The sequence below is a fragment of the Rhizopus microsporus genome (assembly GCF_002708625.1).
Source record: "Rhizopus microsporus ATCC 52813 unplaced genomic scaffold scaffold_6, whole genome shotgun sequence".
In the NCBI taxonomy this organism is placed as follows: Eukaryota; Fungi; Mucoromycota; class Mucoromycetes; order Mucorales; family Rhizopodaceae; genus Rhizopus; species Rhizopus microsporus.
Window position 1 is genome coordinate 786,828 of NW_019671921.1, and position 18,143 is coordinate 804,970.

Genomic DNA, 18,143 nt, shown 5'->3' on the forward strand with positions numbered 1-18,143 from the left:
ATGTTAGCGGCGTCACGGGGATACTACAGAAGGAACTCCTCCAGAGATCAAGGCAGTACAAGAATGTCCTGGTGGGCATAAATGAGTTCCGAACGTCGAAGGTATTCTTATGAAATCAGACTGATAAAGTCAATGTTATTTAATGACAGTTTTGTTTCATCAACTATTTAGGTTTGCAACAACTGTAAACAGAAGGGACTAGAACAAAAGAAGCTCTCGAATAATAAAAAGTCCCACAGTATATTAGATTGCAAAATCTGCAATATACTGTGGAACAGAGATACAAATACAAGTAAAAACATGCTCGATATCTCTTGGGCCATTTGGAGAGGTGAAGGAAGACCCTCGGTTTTCATTAGAGAAATCGCCGTCGAGAACACGGTTTCCTCCAACAGGGTTTAGATATATACAAGTAAGTGTTTTATTCAAAGTATATATACTAAAAGGGTACGAAATCTAGGTATACAACACTGTATTTGCCTTAAGCCACATCACACAACCTAATTTTTATTCTCAGTACAATTCTTGCATATTAACACACGGTCAGCCCCCTCCCGCTCTGTCTTTTTTCTTTTCCTTTACTTCGTGTGCAATGAGCCTAGTCGATGAAGCAACCACTGTAAAGAATAAGCTGGTTCCACCTGATGTTCTTTTAAGAATATTCAAGTACTTGCCGGTACCAACACTCGCTAATGTGGCACTGGTGTCAAGAAGGTTTAAAGTCTTGGTATACGATGATGAAATTTGGGATGAAAAGTTACGCATTATGCTCAAGAATGACACTGGCGCCCTTTCCAACATACTAGGTAATAGAAACACTCACTCTATCAGTGATATACTGACAGCGTGGTCTACAATAGAGACAAACGGTGCCAAGGAAAATGGTTCGCTTATAGACGTCAAAAATACGATATACATCAACAATAAACCACTTAGTGCATTGATACCAGGCATGTCCACCGATCCTTTCCAGACTCGTGCAAGAGCCAAATCGACTGGACTGTCTAAAGAGCGATTTAAGGAGCTTTATAGGCTACTCATACCCTATTATGTGGATCTAAGAGACCATAACAAGGAATCAAACAAAGTGTTGCATGATTTTGGAAACCAGCCAGAAGTATGTGGACAGATTATCAACTTGCTTGTCGGGTTCGGTCAGTGTCATGTATTAGATGATTGGAAGCAGGTAATGATGACAAAAAAAAGGAACACAAGTATGCTTACAGACATTATAGTTGAATGAAGCTGTTGACGCATTATCACAATATTTCGAAAGTGCAGCACTCCATGAATTTGAAGCAGCCTATGATGCCCATGACGCAGATACCATGAGGACCTTTGCAAATGCATTGATCGCATTGAATGGTGGATCGATCTGTATGCAGACCTATATACAAAAGCACTCATTATTCTATGACAGCCCATATAAACCAGAAGACAATTTTGTGTAATTCCATTTGATCGTACTTACAATTATAAACTAAAGATCAATTTAGGGAATCACCAAATGATTTAGAACCATTCAAGAAACTGATGTTGTACATTACTGACGAACTCAAGCAGCAATCAAGGCTGATTCATGATATATTCCCTGAAAAGATGGACATGTTTTACATGTTTACAGATAGAGTGTTTGAGGATGTGGTAAGGGACACAGTTATAGAAGTATGACAGTTTTCAAACTAGCAACAGGTCGCGGAATTTGTTGCTCATTTACTAGGAAATGCGATACAAGCAAGCACACAAATTTACTTGAAGACCATGTCCGTCGTCCTGAACTCGACAAGAAAAGTCATTGATGTGCTGACAAATGATGAAGATATCCCTCAAAAGATTGAAAAGGAGCGGGGAGTGAACTTATTGTTTAAATTGTTTTTACCATTTTTGGATGATTATCTTTATGAGGAAAGTCAGTTTACGGAAAAAGTCACCAGAAAATACATTGAAGACTGGGTAATTTTTAAAAAGAGGGAGAATAACATAAAGCTGATATTTTTTTTTTTTTTGTATTAGAATAATAGAACATCTAGATTTGTTGACGCTTCTGCGCGACTCACGAATCAGTCACGTGAAACATTCAAGAGAAACTATCTAACTGCGTTCAAGAAAGTGATCACGCTGCCTGTTGACTTTGTTTCCTCAGCAGCTACAACCATCGTATCCCCTTTTCAAAAGTCATCCACCAATAAACGATCCTCTACAACCTCTGCTGAATCTATAACGCCATCCATAAGTTCAAGTATTTCTGAAAACAAGGAAGCAACGATTCAATTAGAGTTTGCAAGACAGGAGTTAGATTCACTTCAGGATTACATATCACTAGAAATAGCATTACAGCTGATTCACATCAATAAAGAATCAGAAAGACGAGTAGAGCAATTTATAGATATTGGATTTCCAGGGCGAATGAAGAGTGATATCCAAAAAACGTTTGAACAAATATTTATTCAATTGTTGAAGATACTCGGTACGACTCACATACAACCTGGATTCGAGAGGTATAACACGATGTTTTTTTTAAAAAAAACAGATACTCATGATTCCTAGTGCCATTGCACGTTTATCTGTGTATAAACCTAATCCTTACAATCTAAGCGAAGATGTTCCACCGTTGACCGAGTTTTTTGAGCTTGTTCATGTGGCGGATGTCATTCAGCAGATGATTCAGTTATATTATGATGAAGAAATTGTAAGTTGTGTACATTTATTATAACTTGTTTATTCATGTGCACATAGACCAAGCATATCGATAAACTGGATTTTATGAATGATGTGAACAAGGAAAAGAAAGCATTCGAAAGGCTGTTGGATGATTGTGTAGCACAAGGCATGGACCGTGGTATTCAAGTGCTCTTATCTCAAGTCGAATTGATCCTTACTCATGAACAAAAGAAAGAAGACTATAACCCGCCACCCAACGTTATGCCTGACTTAAGACCAACAAAGGTAAACAAAAATAATATTATCTAAGCAACTGACACGAGCATGTGAAATCATAAGGCATGCCAAGATACTATCCTGTGTCTAAAAACTAATACATCTACGCTAATGGGAGCAGCAGAAAAAGGGACAATGGACTTGTTCTTTAATGAAATATGCAGGCGATTCTTTGAGTGAGTGTACTAGTTAAAGAAAAGAGAGAGAGAAAATTAACAATTTAAAGAATCCTTTGTAAGCACCTCAAATCTCAAACAGTCAATGAACAAGGAGGATTTAGATACATCAGTGATATGAATGCCTACTATGATTTCATACTCTCACTCCGACAAAAGGAAATTACGACATACTTTTTAGCATTGAAATCCTTAGCAAATCTGTACATTATAGAGTCAGCATCCGATATTAAATCACTTATACACGACTTAGAAAGATATCATGGTTTGATGAGAGTAGAAGATTTATTTGAATTTGCTGCTTGTAGAAGTGATTGGCCAATGATCAAAAGAACTGTTCAAAAAGATATGACAGATTGTTCGATTATGTAATTTATTATTACACCTGGTATCTATGTATTATAATATATAAAAATGTATTGCTCTCCTTCTTGCTTCTCTATTTTGTACCAAAGAAAGCACGGAAGTAATCACCTATTATAAACTAGTTAATAATGATCATAAAAGTATTTAAATAATAAATAGTTACCTAATGCTACCATACAAAGTGTTTGCCACATACCAAGACCGACACGGGGTAAAACACCACGATAGAAGCCCTTGATACCATTGTGTTGGTAAATGTATCTGGTTGTACTGGCAATTGTCATCCTTTCAGGTCTATCAGCTGCCTTGACTTGACTCTGCATTTCAACTCGGATTACTTCAATAGGTTGATTCCAGCAAGATAATGCACCACCCACAATAGATGCAAGGGCTTTGTCAATTGCTGTTGCACGCGTATGAGCATCAGGTGCCTCTCCATAACGCATCTTGATGATCGACTCTTGTGTGAAACGAGTGATACCAAATCGTGATGCCCAGTTGGTACATTGACGAACAGCCACAGCATTCACACCTTTATTGATACCTGCAATACCTTCTTTTTTAAATATATCTGCAGCAATTTTAAATGTTGATTCCTTGGCACCTAAAATACACATGATTTAGCCCTTCCCAATTATCTCCCTAAACCTTAAAAAAACACTTACCGGATTTATGACGTGTCACCTCAACTGTTTTCATAAATGTACAAAATCCCATCGTTGTATATGCTTGCGCAATACCACCGCCCATACCGCCAGCAATACCTCCCTATTGAACATAAATATCAAGGATATCGCGTACTCTATTCACAAACTTACAAGAAACGGAGATGCACCAGCTGATCGTGCAAGGTATTCAAACTCGGAGGCAGTGAACAACAATACTGCACCCTTAGTAGAAGCTTCAATCCAGGCCCAAGGGATGAGACCTTGATAAAATCCAAAGACGCCACCACGACTGTAAATAGTAGACAAGGCTGTCTTTAAGGATTGTCCGCGATTAGCAGCAAGTTGTGTCTTGATGACTTCGAATGGTTGACCCAACGTGGATACTTCGAATAGATTGAGTGCTAAAATAGTATGAAGTGATTGAGTAAACACCGAGAAGGGAGAATCAAATTATATAACTCAGCTTACATGCACCTAAAAGCAAGTTCTTGAATGAAATAGGTTTCTTTTCGACAGGAGCATTAGGGTCAACGGGAGCAGTAACAACAGGAGCCATCTTTATAAAGTATTCAAAAGAAAGTGTGTGTGTGAATATAAGAAATAAAAAAGAAAAGAAAAGGGAAAATAGGGAACTTGGCTGCTTTATTTATAACACCGTGACGGTCTGGCCGCGGTGAACCTTCCTCCTATGGAAGGTGATCCGCCTTGATCCCCAATCCCCAATTTCGAGCCAAAAAAAAATGGTATAATTTATTGATAATAATAGTATGCGTAGGGATAAGGAGAATAGTAACTGTGTCTGCGTCTAAGTGGGTAATAGCAGTAATATAAATCCTCCTCATTAGGGTCATCATTGTCACTATCACTACCATCACTATTATTATACATTCTGCTATTGTAGATCTCATCGGACCAAGAGTGCGAACTGACTCTTTTTCTTAGCTGATTAATTTGGATCTGATTGTTTTGTATTATTTTTCGAAGTTGCTCTTCGCGTAACATATATTCTTGTAATTTTCGATGCCAGAGGTCTCGTTCGCGCTCAAATTCTTCTAGCCTTTGATGTAGCTGAGTCATTTCATCTAATGTATCTTGTTCTTCCAGCAGTGTCTTTTCATGTTCCTGTTCCTGAGCTGGTTTCTGATCAGGAGTAACAACATTTCTGACGGTTAACCGTGGGTATCCAACGATATCGAGTACACTGGAAGGTGATTTTACTTGAAAAGATAGTGGGGAAAAGTGCCTGTCGAGTATAGCTAATGAAGCGGGGTCCATTGCCACTTTTGGGTTATCTTTTTGCTTATTAGACTGCTTTCTTCTCTTTGATTGAAATAGTTTTTTAAGCATAATGAAATAATAACAACAATAATAATAATAAAGAGAGAGAAAAGAAATACCATATTTGAATAAAATAAATAACAAAATGACGTTTTATGCATGTGATGCTTCTGCTGCTCCTTCTACTGTCCTGCTGTCGTATACCCTTTTTTCTTTTTATGCGTGTGAACTATACTTTATGACTTGTCCAGTGGCTGTCTTTTTTTTTTTATCAAAAAGTCTCATCATTCGTGACAACCTTGGCTTTAATCTTGTACCTGTCTTGATTTAATCAAGTATTGGCAGTAATGGGGCATTCGTGTAGCTTATTCTACCCGAAAAGAGGTCATGCATTCTACTTTAGACTTCACTGGATGCTTTAAATCAGTAGTAGCAGTAATAGTAGTAACTCTTTAGGCTCTTGTAAATCATCATGTACAATCAAACACGAACTGCAGATCAAACCTATAAAAGGTGTACAAATGGATCACAAATTTATTGATTGGTGTCGTCCAATGGCAGTCATCCTCTTTGTACATTATATGTACTGGTAGATCTATCTTTTGATAACTCGTTTGAATGACAGTAATCCTATTCTATTTCAATGACCTGGACTAGGATACACTTTTTTTTGCTAAAATAATAGTGCATTAAAATAACGTCCTTTCATTTCGGGAAACCTGTCTATTTATTTCAATAAACAAGCGTATGTAATATGGTATCCAACATTACCAACACTATAGGAAATTTTTGGTCCAAATATACAGTTTTATACAAATTTATCCGTAAATATACAGATTTATACATTATACTTCGAAAGATGTGATCTTGGTTGTTATCAAGCCTTCGATCTTCATCTTTTTGGGAGAGACAGGAAAACATAACAGAAGCAAGAAAGGGAAGATGAGGGTGGGGAACAACCAAGATCACTTACTCGTGTAATGTATTCAACGCTTTATATTCGGTTTTACACAACATGAAAAAAACTCCTTTAAAAAAAGAATTAAATCTAACACTATGACACAGCTCAAGTGTAATAGCTTTAAATTTGCAAAGGTTTTAAGATACCTTATCGGATGCTCCATCTCCCTTTCTTCCCTTCAAATTGTTGTCTGTGTCCTGCAATCTATTTAGGTTATCAATGAATGTTATTATTCCACAATATACCTTTTATTACTAACTATGTCTTATCTATCGTTTTGATTCAACAACTGCTTCTTCAATGACGGTCTGTGAATGTGTGATCCCTAACAAAACAAAAAACCAAAACAAACCAAGCCAAGAAAAATGAATAATTTCTAGTCATCCACTTTTATTCTAACTATTCTATAGCCCTTTTAACCCCTTTCATAATTCAGCTCTACATCTCTACTTAATAAATTGGACAGTCATTACGAGTGCTGCAGCTTAAAAAAAAAATAGGTAACACATGTGATACATTCTTAAAAAAGACTCTTCCCTTTTTTTCGGCAGCTACTTTTTTTTCTTTTTTTCGATTCTCAAAATGGTTTCTTTCTTTGCATGAACAAAAGGAAGGTATCTTCTATTTTTATTTTTATTTTTTGCTTTTTGGCATTGCTAGAGGACTGGACTTGCCCGCAAGGAGACCACGCTGTTCACTAAGCAAGGGACTTTAGAAAGCTTAGGTTTTTCAGCCGTCCAGATTAACTGTTAGAGACTTGCGCACTTCCCAGTGTCGACCGCGCCTTCCACTTGCGGTGACAAGAGTTTACTCTTGTTGTTGCTTTTGCACTGGCTGTCTCTTCAGTTAACATTGTCTCTGGCGTTGAAGATGCCATAGAAGACTGGACTTGCCCGCAAGGAGACCACGCTGTTCACTAAGCAAGGGACTTTAGAAAGCTTAGGTTTTTCAGCCGTCCAGATTAACTGTTAGAGACTTGCGCACTTCCCAGTGTCGACCGCGCCTTCCACTTGCGGTGACAAGAGTTTACTCTTGTTGTTGCTTTTGCACTGGCTGTCTCTTCAGTTGATATTGCTTCTTTTGGATACCTTCTAGCTAGGCTATGTTTAGCTAATTTTTTTTCTTTTTATAGGCTGCTTCCATTTTGTATGAAGAAAGCTACGTTTCAGACGATGATGCTAACTACTTATATAATAAACACTTGCTTTTCCATTTTTTTTTATTCGTTGAAGTTGTTTTTTATATTGATAGTTAGTGTTTCTACTTACTATAATCACATACATCAATGAACTTGTGCTGATATGGAAAATTCTTGCTTCGCCCCAACAGAAAAGGGCCTATTAGAGATTATGTAGTCAAAAAAAGGAGTCTAGTATTCTAAGTTTTTAAAACAATTAAATTTTTATTTTAAACAAAGGTTGTTTTAACTTCGCTTTTTTCAAGCTCTTCAGGGAGAAGCAGGCCATAGCCACTTCCTTTTACTGGCTTTTGTATAGATTTAGAAACAAAGCTTGCCAGACTTTCTCTTTCTTCATGTTCGTCGCTGAGCTCTGCTGAAATCATATAGTCATTGTGCTCTTTCCTCATTTTTTTCAACACATCAACAGAGGAAGCTATTTCTGTCTGAAGTTTATAAGCAAAATTGCCCATGTGTAATATTTGGGCAGAGTGGTGCTCAGTTTCTGGAATATCAGCCACAGCAATTCTTTGTAATATTTGCACATTTAAGGAGACAAATTCAAGAGACCAAAGATTCAACTTCTTTTCTTTGGCATGCATGAAAAATACGCGTAATTCTTGAGCTGTTGTTTTTGTAGCATATTGGTACTTCTTGTAAGCATGTCTTATCATTGAAATAGCACCAAATGCGCCCTTGACATGATCATAGCCAAAGCGACCTTTATCATTCAAGCCATAATGACCTGATGTCTCCAAGAGGCAAATTTCAATATTCTCAAACTTCACCACAGCATCGGCATTGTATGGCTCATCTGTTGAAGACAGAAGCACTTCTCCTGGAATAAACTTCAAACAACTGTGACTACATGCCATTTCGAACAATGGCCAAATCAGCTTATGATTGAATATAACTTCATTGTCGCCAAGAGAAGGGCTCTTATAAAAATTGTACATGTATTCGAAATATCCATGCACGAAGGCAGCTTCTTTGTCACCTTCATCGACTTTGTCAAGATGGCTGTCATCAGTAAGAGCCCTCAAGATCACTCTTTTGCTCCCTGTTGACAATGCTTGTAACATGGCGCTTGAGAACAAGCTACACTTCTTGAAGGGGGATTTGATCACCTGTTGCTTGTTGTCGCCAAACAACTGATACAAGTCTTCTGGATAGTGTGGCTTACAGCTAATGGAATATCCACATTCAATCACATGGGCCTTCTCTAAGCTAAATGTTGAGTTAGTTTTAAACAAAAACAAGAGTGCATATGAGGCAGTTTACCAGTATTCGTGGCCTGAATGCGATTCAAGATATTGCTTCCATGCAGACCAGACGTCTTCTTGATCATTTATTTGCCAGCATATGTCTTCATCTAAATGATCGATCTATCATCGAAATCAACTTGTTAGCTAAAAAGGTGAAAAATATCAACGTCATTTTAAGAAGTGCCTTTCTTTTCTTTTCAGACGCAGCATCTATCACAATATGTGCTTAGTTTCAGTATCTTTTAAGAAAATAAATAGTATACATACGATTGCTAATAATACAATTTCCAATACTGGTATTGTTGGAGTTGTTGATATTTAAGACAATTCTTGATTCTGTATTGTCTACTTGATTGATGCTTCTGTTCTTCGTCTCATGATTCTTTTCCTTGCCTTTGATCTATAACAGTAATGATAAGCGTTCATATAATAGAGACGTTGCTATGCTAATTTACCAATGCGCCAATTTTGGATTTGATAATTCGCGGAAGATTTTCATCAGATTTGATCAAATTGAGATAATCGATGTACATTCTTTCGTGAGCACTCAAAGGCGCCCCTTTCATATCCTCACCAAGCTGATTGCAATAGTCATCAAGTGACCAAAGAGATATATCATTGACTTTAAAATAATTTGGAATACTTAAAAAGGAAGGAGCTTTGTAGTTAGACATCTTACAAATTGAAATATGATTTAGCAAAATAAATGAAAGAAAAGTAAAAGAAAAGCCTAAAAAACGCAAATATACACAAACATGGAAGCTGAAACGACCCGCAATAGGAATTAAGCCCTTTGTTACACTTGCGATCATGAAAAAAGGGGGAACTTTTAATATTCATTTGAGCCTCCTTTTACCTTTATAATGGTTTCACATCTTGCTCCCATACTTCCTACTAAAGGACCAGCAAACTCAACGACCCATATTGCTCACTCTTCTTGCAGTGTCGCCTTCATTGCTGATGCAAGACCTCTTCTTCTCAAGGGAAATGCTACGCGCCCTCCGTTTTTACTAGAGACACCCAGTTTTCGTGTGTCGCGTTCCGTATTTGCTAGAGACATATCATTCTTGTATATAACTTTAGTTTGCTTAATGAAGCCCCTCAATAGTAAAAGTTTATTGTTTATTGACTTGAATGATGAACGTATAATATATTTGAAAGCTCAGCTAATGGTGTAAAAATTAAAATACATCATTTTCAGAAATTATGCGCACATATTACAAGATCAATAACAATCACACTTTAGTTGATTATCAGTCCTTTCTTTATTTTTAAAAAGCAGTGAATTTTGTCTTTTTGAAAGAAGATAAATGTGGTCAACACTTATAATATGTAACTGAAAAGTTGTTAGAGACTTTATTTAAATAGTCTGATCTTAACTTCTTTTTCTTCCTTGGACCAAACAGTCAGATCAAAAGTTGAAAACAGTACCGGTGCTAGCTGGTGGGTAGTTTGGTTCTTACCAAACTTTGCTCCTATCCACATACTCTCTCTTGCTCTCTCTTTTGGCTCTCTCTTGTTCTCTTTTTCTCTTTTCTCTTCTTTCTCCGGGCTGGTTATCGCCAGCCTTACCCATGATGTACTTCGGGTAAGATATTAATAATCTCTTTTATAAGTTTACTCACTTTTCTTGTTTCTCATTTTCTCTTATAAGCTCTCTTCTTTATAGTGCAAATATTTAATATCAATGTAAATAAATGACTTACTAAACATTTCTTTGTATATCTCGTTCTTTTGCTTCTGATGGGCTCTCTTTTATCATTATTTGTTGTCTGATTATCTTTTTTTATCAGTGCGCGAATAATTTGTGAATAAAGTGTACTATATTGAAGTGAAGTAGGTAGACTAATTGCTACTCAAATATAAGTAAGCGTACTGCCAAAAGAACAAAGTCAGTTATATCAAATTAAAGTGTAATTTCAATTATGACGTATATAAATAAAGCATAAGCTATTAAACATAATATCTATTATATTTAATTGCTGTATATAATGTATAAAGTATAATCGCTATAGTAAGGATATAGGCGAAATGTGAACATCATTTTTCTGAGTGTATAATCTATGTAGTTTTATACATATTTTTTTTAATTCGAATTCCTCGCTAAAATTCCCTACAGTGCAAAGAACACTAAATACAGCAGAACGTATGCAATACGACTCGCCTTCATTACAAAAAGAAAGTTGTATTTTTGGCATACAACAAGCAAAAAGACGCTTTTAGAAAGTGGCTACTGAAGAACCCTTTAAAAGATACGATAATTGGGTAAAAGTGTAGATAAGAGTACGGTACGCAAACGTATTAACGGTGGCAGATATTTACCTTGATCATGCGTTGTTCTGGACACTTCTTTAAGGGGTTATGGCTTCTGACTGTTATGAACAGATTGGTTAGACAAGGAAGGTAGGTTTTAAGTGAATAAGAAATGGTCAATGTTAGCTTTTTGATCATTTAACTAAAAAAGAGAGTATTATCTGTTTAATCATTCAGGAACACTTTTGTCATACCAAAAGGAAAAAAGGATTCATGTAACACTTTAAACACTATTTTCATATTTTTATTAAGATACAGAATACAAACAAAAAAAAATATTACAAAACTATCAAAGATATAAAAAATTGAAATGAGGCATGTAATTTTTAAGTAAAAAGAGGAGAAGAGGAGGCGTAAAGAGGAGGGAGGAAAAGAATGTAAAGAGAGAGATAAATAGGTAGTATTTACAAAAGGTATTTGTCGTTTTTTTTTTTTGTGTTCTTTAAAAGAGAGGATCTAATAGATGAGACGCTGAAAAGTCTTGTTTATCTAATTCTGGGCTAGAGGGTGACATAAGTGGATCATAGCATTTAATTCCCATGTTTGTATCGTTATCCAATAACAAGAATGTATCATTGACGGGTGGTAGCATGAAAGAATCATAAACATCGGTAAAACCGAGGATATCTGCCGTTACAGGTGGACTAGGTGTACAGGCTACGCTTGAGCTACTACTGCTTGTATTACATGATTCATCAAATGGAGAGAATCGAGCATCAGCATACATAGCATCATCATAGGAAGGCGAGATCATTGGATCCTGATCAGACTGTCGTGGCAAATGTGTCAAACTCATCTTATTGACCGCTTCTTCGTCCAGCGAGAAGCAATTACTCAAGTCATGACTCTTCTTCTTCTTCTTCTTTTCGACCATTACAGATGACTTGTCAAATGAAGGCGGAGTGCGACTTGACTGTCGGCGAGGTTGAAGTGAAGGCATGAACTTGGTTCGATATACGTCCAAGGCGCGTTGAAGCAAGTTTTTCTTGCCTGCGAGAATACGAGGATTCAGATAAGCCTACAAAAGAGCTGGTCAGATAACCATCCTTCTCCTTCCTTTCTAAAAGATCAACTTACCAATTTCCAGCTCAACTCATTCAACATATTGTCTTGGACCCATCTCTGACGTCCACCGATATACAAATCCGGATCTGCATGAATTGCTCTTGGGAAAGGACAGTTCTGTCGCTTGAATTCTAAGGAAATTTCATCCAATGAAATCGTTTCGATGTTGATCTTAATTCTGTAACGGGTGTGGTTGACAAGATCATCGATTGCAATCGTCTTGGGCTGATGCGAAGGTTTGACGATAGCAGCCTCAAGAGTCTGAGGAGGATGAATGGGAGTAGTCGTCGCTGGTTGACTTTGGTCTTCGTCCTCTTCTCTGTTCTTTCGCTTACGGAGAGTGCCATTGAGCAGCTTTTCTTGACGTGCTACGCGCCGAGATCGCATGCTTGGATATCGATTACGGTATGAATCGACAGCACGCTGAATCAAGCCACGTTTACCTGCAATCTCCTCCTTATTTAACCATGCCAACTTCCAACCCAAATCATTGCATTCTGTTTCATATGCCCATCGGTTGCCTTTGTATGTTTCCTTGGGTAAATTAGCTCGTGGATAAACCTAACAAAAAGGGTTTGAGTATATTGTAAAAAAAATTTTTTTTAAATCTACATACACAATTTTCAGCTTTAAATTTTTCATCGACAGCATCCAAGGCGACATTTTGAATATCTGTTCTGATAGAGTAGCGCTTAAGGGTGCGGTTGTGAGAATAAACAAAAGAGACCCATTCCACACCATTCTTGACTTCTGCGATGGGTTCACTAGGAGTTGTCGTGGTGGTAGTTGAGGTTGTCGCCGTTGACGGAGGCGAGGGTGTTGGCTCCTTGGTTTCATTTGTCTTCGTTTGAAGTGCAGCAGAGACCATAGCAGCAGCTAGAGCATTTGCGATGGCGGAGGCGTGATTAGAAGCTTTGACTTCCTTTGACTTGTCCATCTTTCTACGTTTGACGCGATGAATAGTAGACTCGATCATCATGATTTGTTCAGCCGTCAATGATTCCAGGATCGATTCAGCCTTTGAAGGAGAACTGATGATATCTCCGAGTAAAAGAGTTGTTGGTGATAAGGATGTCATTATAATAAATATGAAATTGGGGGGTAGCAGTTAATAATAGTAAATGTAATAATAATAATCTTTAGGAAGAACGAGATAAACTGAAATCAATGAATGTCAATTATCTCGTTTGCAAAATATAATTGTATCATAAATCAATGTAAAATAAAACGAATTAAATAATATTTAAGGGCGTATGTTAATAGTCGTTAAAGAAGACAAAAGGGGAGTTGTGTACTTCTTTGAAAAAAAATAAAAAGAAAAATTTTTTATGTAAAAAAAGAAAGGATCTCTTTACATTATATTATAATCGTTGAGCTCAATCGGGATTTTAATAAATAAAACGGAATTTGAATCATTTTTAGTAGAATTTTTTTTCAGTGTGTGTAACTAAAAGTAAAGAGTAGAGTCTATTTGAAAAGTGAGCAATCTTTGTTTTACTTTGAGGTTAAATATGGAATCTATGATGACTGACAATTCAATTAACTCTAAAATCGCGGTATTTTAATCTTGATATAGCAAGGATATTCTCTAATTTGTATTTGAAACGAGCACAACTTTGGTGTTCCGATGGTTCCGTGAATGGCCGATAGGAATGAAATTGTAGGACATGAACCAAAAGAACAAATAGAAGATAAAAGAACAATACACAATAAAAGAGGAGAAAATACGCAAATGTTATTATATACATATATTTGCGATATAATACAAGTTTGTATTGTGCCTATTCTGTTCTTTGTTAACAAGATTATAAATATTCAACATTGAATTAGCGCTGATCTCAATTTCCTAAATAAAAGGTTACAAATACACGTTCTTCCATGTGGAATACAACAATGATGTCCGAAATAAGACATTATAAACTATGGGGAAAATTATCATCCGATTTCAAAGAATTTTTATAGCCGCACCAATCTTATGCTGTCCCTAGGGGTTTCCCCGCTTTTTTATTTCAACTCCTAAACATATACCCTATTTAACCGGACAAACAATAGAGGCTAAATAAGGATGACAGGAGTTACAGGTATAGCTCATCACCATGGCTACTGTTGCTATAGAAATCATATTAAATGATATTATATTGGTTGCTAGAGCTATTACAATGACTATCATATAGATGCTTGATCATCTATTTTACATAATACAAGATGAGGGTACTGATGTGGGTGTTTACTTTTCCCTAATTAAATTTTTTTTAAGACAGCACGGACTTTATTCTATTACCGATTTGATGTATTCATGTATGACAAAAACACTTAATAAAAGAACCCTTTAGACCTTACTCTTTTTCTCTTTCTGCTATTGTTGTCTCATGACTTCGTCCACTCTTTTTATTTTTGAGTCAAATTGATCCCTCTCTTTTTTTTCTGCTGAGCAATCCTATGACATATTTTTGAATACTGTGATCGTTTGGATTTTGTGATCACTTGCTGTTGTCACTGACAAATAGTGGCGTGTCTTAGATTATCACTAAACGAACCTGGATATTCAAGGTACGCTTTGATTGATTTTAAAAAAAAAAAGTCTGGACGTCATTAAATTGGCATAGATCAGCATTTTATTGCTTTGTGAAGATAATGCGCAAAGCTTCACGTATATCTATCATGGCTAAAAGCGTATTCACTTGAGAAAACTTTCACTGCTCAAAATAAGCCAACTGTGGAGTATTATAAAATCTTGCTTGTTTTTATTTATTTATAAACACGTATTCCCGGTTTTTACAGTGCCTGAAAATAAAAGAATAAAATACACATTTTGGAAGCTTCAGATTTTATTTAATGTACCAATTGTTCTTCAAGTCTATTCAATCTCTTGACCAGTGGCCTTGTGTTGTAAGGAAATCCACCACCTTCAAGTACGCGTATTGTGTTGGCCAAAATGGCCTGTATGGTATATATATCAGTCTCATCTGTGAGCGCCAACTTGAATGCTTCTATATCTTTTTGAGTGTACACAACATAATGGTAAAAGTAGGATAAGAAACCAGAATCGTTCTCTAGTAGTAGGTCAACCAAGATGTCATGAGAATTTCCACAGCGGTGGATGAAAAATATAAACAGTATATGGGGATTTATATTGATCGGTTCAAAGATAACTTCTGCTGAAGAAGGATGCTCTTGGAAGAGTAAAAGAACTGTATTAAGTAACTGTGTGGTACTGTCGTCATTGGTACAGCATATGTCAAATAGAATAGGCAAGAATTCGGATGAGCTTAGGTGGTAAATCTCTTGCACTTTGTCTGCTAATTGCATAATCATTTCTCCACTCGATAGCTTGGATAGAAGCGATAGAACTATCTGAGCTAGCAATCTGAAGCATTCTCTATCACATGTCATCACTCGATTTACTTCAGTATAAAAGAACTCTGTGTATTCGTATGATCGAAAGCGGGTAATATCTTGGGCAGTAATATGTTGTTGACAGCTTGATATATACTGGATTACATTTGTAAAGAGTGTTGATTCTGCTTTATCTATTTTTTCTTGCGCGCGTAGACAGAGTTCCATGGCCTTCCTTACTATATATATCGAATTCTCGTACCACAGAGTACAGCCTAAGCCAATGAGCCATCCTGTGTCATCTAATGAGTTGTTCTTTACCAAATCAAGTAGGCACACTAATAGTGGGTAATTGGGCTTTTTATAATATCTAAGTTGTGATAGAACAAACGATCGAATTTCCTGAGCAAGCTGCTTAGGGGCACACTGTTGATGCTCACATGAACGTATATGCTTTAGTATCTTGTGCAAAAGATCAAAATCGTCGTCTTCTACTGCCCCTTTATCTTCCTTTATAATGTCCAATATTAGCCCTATACTCTTTTCCGTATGCTTCTGGATGTTCTCAAGTATTTGACAACGATGAGCATAGACTTGGAAACGATTCATGAAAGGAATGGGTTTTAAGATTAAAAAATTTTAGTGGTCTTGTACGAATTCATTTTTTATTAGAATAACTTTAATAGACACTTTTCAAAAAACTATTAAAGAGACTTTAATGTATTCTTTGACTTAGAAAATGATCTATAATCCTGAAAGCTATATTGACTGATTTCGACGTTCCCTGTTCACGACATTCAGATGGAAGAAAATTTAAGGGAGACTATCACGGAAATGAGCGTGTTTCTAAATGTTGTTCCTTGTAAATGGGCAGGAATCTAGATGGCATTGGATGCAACCAGTTCTTGTACAATGACCAGATATCGTCATCATCATGATAATCTGCGTTTGTCAACGTCTGGAGCATTTTTGCTTAGTAAAATACATAATATCAGTTTAGTACTCTTGTAAAAAGAAAAGATATTGTCATTTGGGCAATCTCCAACCTTGAATCCTGATAGGAGACCCAGCGCAATCTCCATGTTGCTGTGCGTCTCGTATGTTGTGAACACAACAAATGGTTTCGACTGGATGTTCATTTTGAACAAGTTCTGGAAGTTCCTTCTCCTTTTTGTAATATACGGTTATTGACGAATAAAAATAATCATATCACTATTTGCAGTAAATACCGCCTGTAATCAGCCTAATGTCGTCCGCTGGCAGGTGTTACTTGCTTGCATTCTTTCTTAATATCCTCCGTATAATGTTTCAATGTGGAGCGAATAGCTGGAAGCTTTCCCTTGTCGTAATCTGCATAAGCTTTTTCAAGGTAAATTGAAGTTGGTTGTTATTTTTGAAGAATGTGTTGTATTCAGCTTTGTCATTGTAAAAAGGTAGTTAAGTCGACAGCTTGCGAATTTCATTCATTATCAAAAAGAAGAGAGGAGTATTATTAAAATAAGACGTGTGTTAGTTTTATAGGGAAGATTGAATGTTGTCAGCATGATTTAATGTGGTCAATTTGATTATTTACCAATGCTATACAAGTAGCTACTGTATTTATTATTATAAATCATTCTTATAAGATGTGATAGAAGAAAGTAAGATGTATGCTTTATTATAAGGTATAGAGTATTATAGCGACTTAAATCAAACGTGTCACATGCGTGCTTCAGGCGAAGATGAAGCTGACGTTCCATCGTTTCAAGAACCCTGATGCTTGCTTTGCTTATCAAGGATTCTGAAACGTCAGTTTTTTTTTTCACTCCTCCACATTCAATCCCTATTATGATATCATTATGGCTAACGTTAAATACCATATCTGATCGTTGCCTCTTTTGTTCAATATACGTAAAAAGACGACAAAGAAAAATACGTTTGAATAAAACGACATTATATCAAGAGAGAGAGAGATAATGAGTATATGTAGAAAAAGAGAGAAGAGTATGTTAGCATTAGAGTACATATCCTAATATTAGTTTTACTTACCACCAAGGTGCATTCTGGGGAGGGTAGCGATAACTACCCAGGAAAGTTTAAACAAAAAAAAAAAGAACGGAGGACAGAGAGAACCCAGGGCGTCAGAAGAGACTATTGGAGAACGTTCCAGATACACGCCAGAGAGCAAAGAGGGCGGGACAAGCGAGTCAGAGCAAGGACCATGAGGACAGACTAGTTTTGATTGGTGAATCTTTGAACACTCAGAGGGACACTTGATAACTGCTGTAAAGAAGCAAAAAAAAAAAAGGACTCAATTAAAATGAGTTTTTATATGTTTTTCTTTTTCAAATAGGGTATCTAGGACAAAGAAATCATGTCAAATAGAAGCAATCTGCTTCGTGACCATTCAAGAATATACATTGCCAAATATGACTACATGTTCTTCTAATTTCATGCAAAAAACGAATAAAGAATTTAAACTTTTACAAAGAGACTAAAGAGGGCTATTTCTAATATTAGGTTAGTTTCAGCTCCAAGACAGCCCACCTGTTAATATTACTGTCAAATGAGATAGTGAGCTATATTCTTTTTGTATTTGTTATTACTCTGACAACATTACAA

At 36.3% G+C, this 18,143-nt stretch overlaps 7 protein-coding genes across 7 annotated transcripts; 1 reads left to right on the forward strand and 6 right to left on the reverse strand.

The window, feature by feature from the left end:
* Positions 1-413, reverse strand: RHIMIDRAFT_123009 (uncharacterized protein). Its single transcript, XM_023605431.1, has 2 exons — positions 161-413; positions 1-101 (listed from the first exon to the last, which is right to left on the reverse strand). The coding sequence occupies exon 1, from the start codon at positions 354-356 to the stop codon at positions 168-170; it is 189 nt and encodes a 62-aa protein (XP_023467358.1). The 5' UTR covers positions 357-413; the 3' UTR covers positions 1-101; positions 161-167.
* Positions 414-592: 179 nt separating this feature from the next.
* Positions 593-3,485, forward strand: RHIMIDRAFT_236706 (uncharacterized protein; the record flags this gene model as incomplete). Its single annotated transcript, XM_023608622.1, has 10 exons — positions 593-806; positions 861-1,186; positions 1,236-1,447; positions 1,497-1,644; positions 1,693-1,953; positions 2,014-2,498; positions 2,548-2,689; positions 2,737-2,946; positions 3,001-3,113; positions 3,164-3,485. The coding sequence occupies 10 exons, from the start codon at positions 593-595 to the stop codon at positions 3,483-3,485; spliced, it is 2,433 nt and encodes an 810-aa protein (XP_023467359.1).
* Positions 3,486-3,552: 67 nt separating this feature from the next.
* On the reverse strand, positions 3,553-4,703 carry RHIMIDRAFT_236707 (mitochondrial DNA replication protein YHM2; the record flags this gene model as incomplete). The annotated part of the gene is made up of 5 exons (XM_023608623.1): positions 3,553-3,587; positions 3,643-4,083; positions 4,145-4,247; positions 4,298-4,548; positions 4,616-4,703. 5 exons carry the CDS (start codon positions 4,701-4,703, stop codon positions 3,553-3,555), a joined length of 918 nt encoding a protein of 305 aa, XP_023467360.1.
* RHIMIDRAFT_280082 (uncharacterized protein) lies at positions 4,549-5,525 on the reverse strand. Its single transcript, XM_023612880.1, has one exon. The coding sequence runs from the start codon at positions 5,492-5,494 to the stop codon at positions 4,898-4,900; it is 597 nt and encodes a 198-aa protein (XP_023467361.1). The 5' UTR covers positions 5,495-5,525; the 3' UTR covers positions 4,549-4,897.
* Positions 5,526-7,793: 2,268 nt separating this feature from the next.
* On the reverse strand, positions 7,794-9,502 carry RHIMIDRAFT_305694 (uncharacterized protein; the record flags this gene model as incomplete). Its single annotated transcript, XM_023614480.1, has 4 exons — positions 7,794-8,790; positions 8,845-8,935; positions 9,096-9,228; positions 9,284-9,502. The coding sequence occupies 4 exons, from the start codon at positions 9,500-9,502 to the stop codon at positions 7,794-7,796; spliced, it is 1,440 nt and encodes a 479-aa protein (XP_023467362.1).
* Positions 9,503-11,378: 1,876 nt separating this feature from the next.
* RHIMIDRAFT_280084 (uncharacterized protein) lies at positions 11,379-13,507 on the reverse strand. Its single transcript, XM_023612881.1, has 3 exons — positions 12,823-13,507; positions 12,219-12,767; positions 11,379-12,159 (listed from the first exon to the last, which is right to left on the reverse strand). The coding sequence occupies exons 1-3, from the start codon at positions 13,282-13,284 to the stop codon at positions 11,584-11,586; spliced, it is 1,587 nt and encodes a 528-aa protein (XP_023467363.1). The 5' UTR covers positions 13,285-13,507; the 3' UTR covers positions 11,379-11,583.
* Positions 13,508-14,793: 1,286 nt separating this feature from the next.
* Positions 14,794-16,156, reverse strand: RHIMIDRAFT_280089 (uncharacterized protein). The gene is made up of 2 exons (XM_023612882.1): positions 15,048-16,156; positions 14,794-14,990 (listed from the first exon to the last, which is right to left on the reverse strand). Exons 1-2 carry the CDS (start codon positions 16,149-16,151, stop codon positions 14,982-14,984), a joined length of 1,113 nt encoding a protein of 370 aa, XP_023467364.1. The 5' UTR covers positions 16,152-16,156; the 3' UTR covers positions 14,794-14,981.
* Between the last annotated feature and the right edge of the window lie 1,987 nt (positions 16,157-18,143).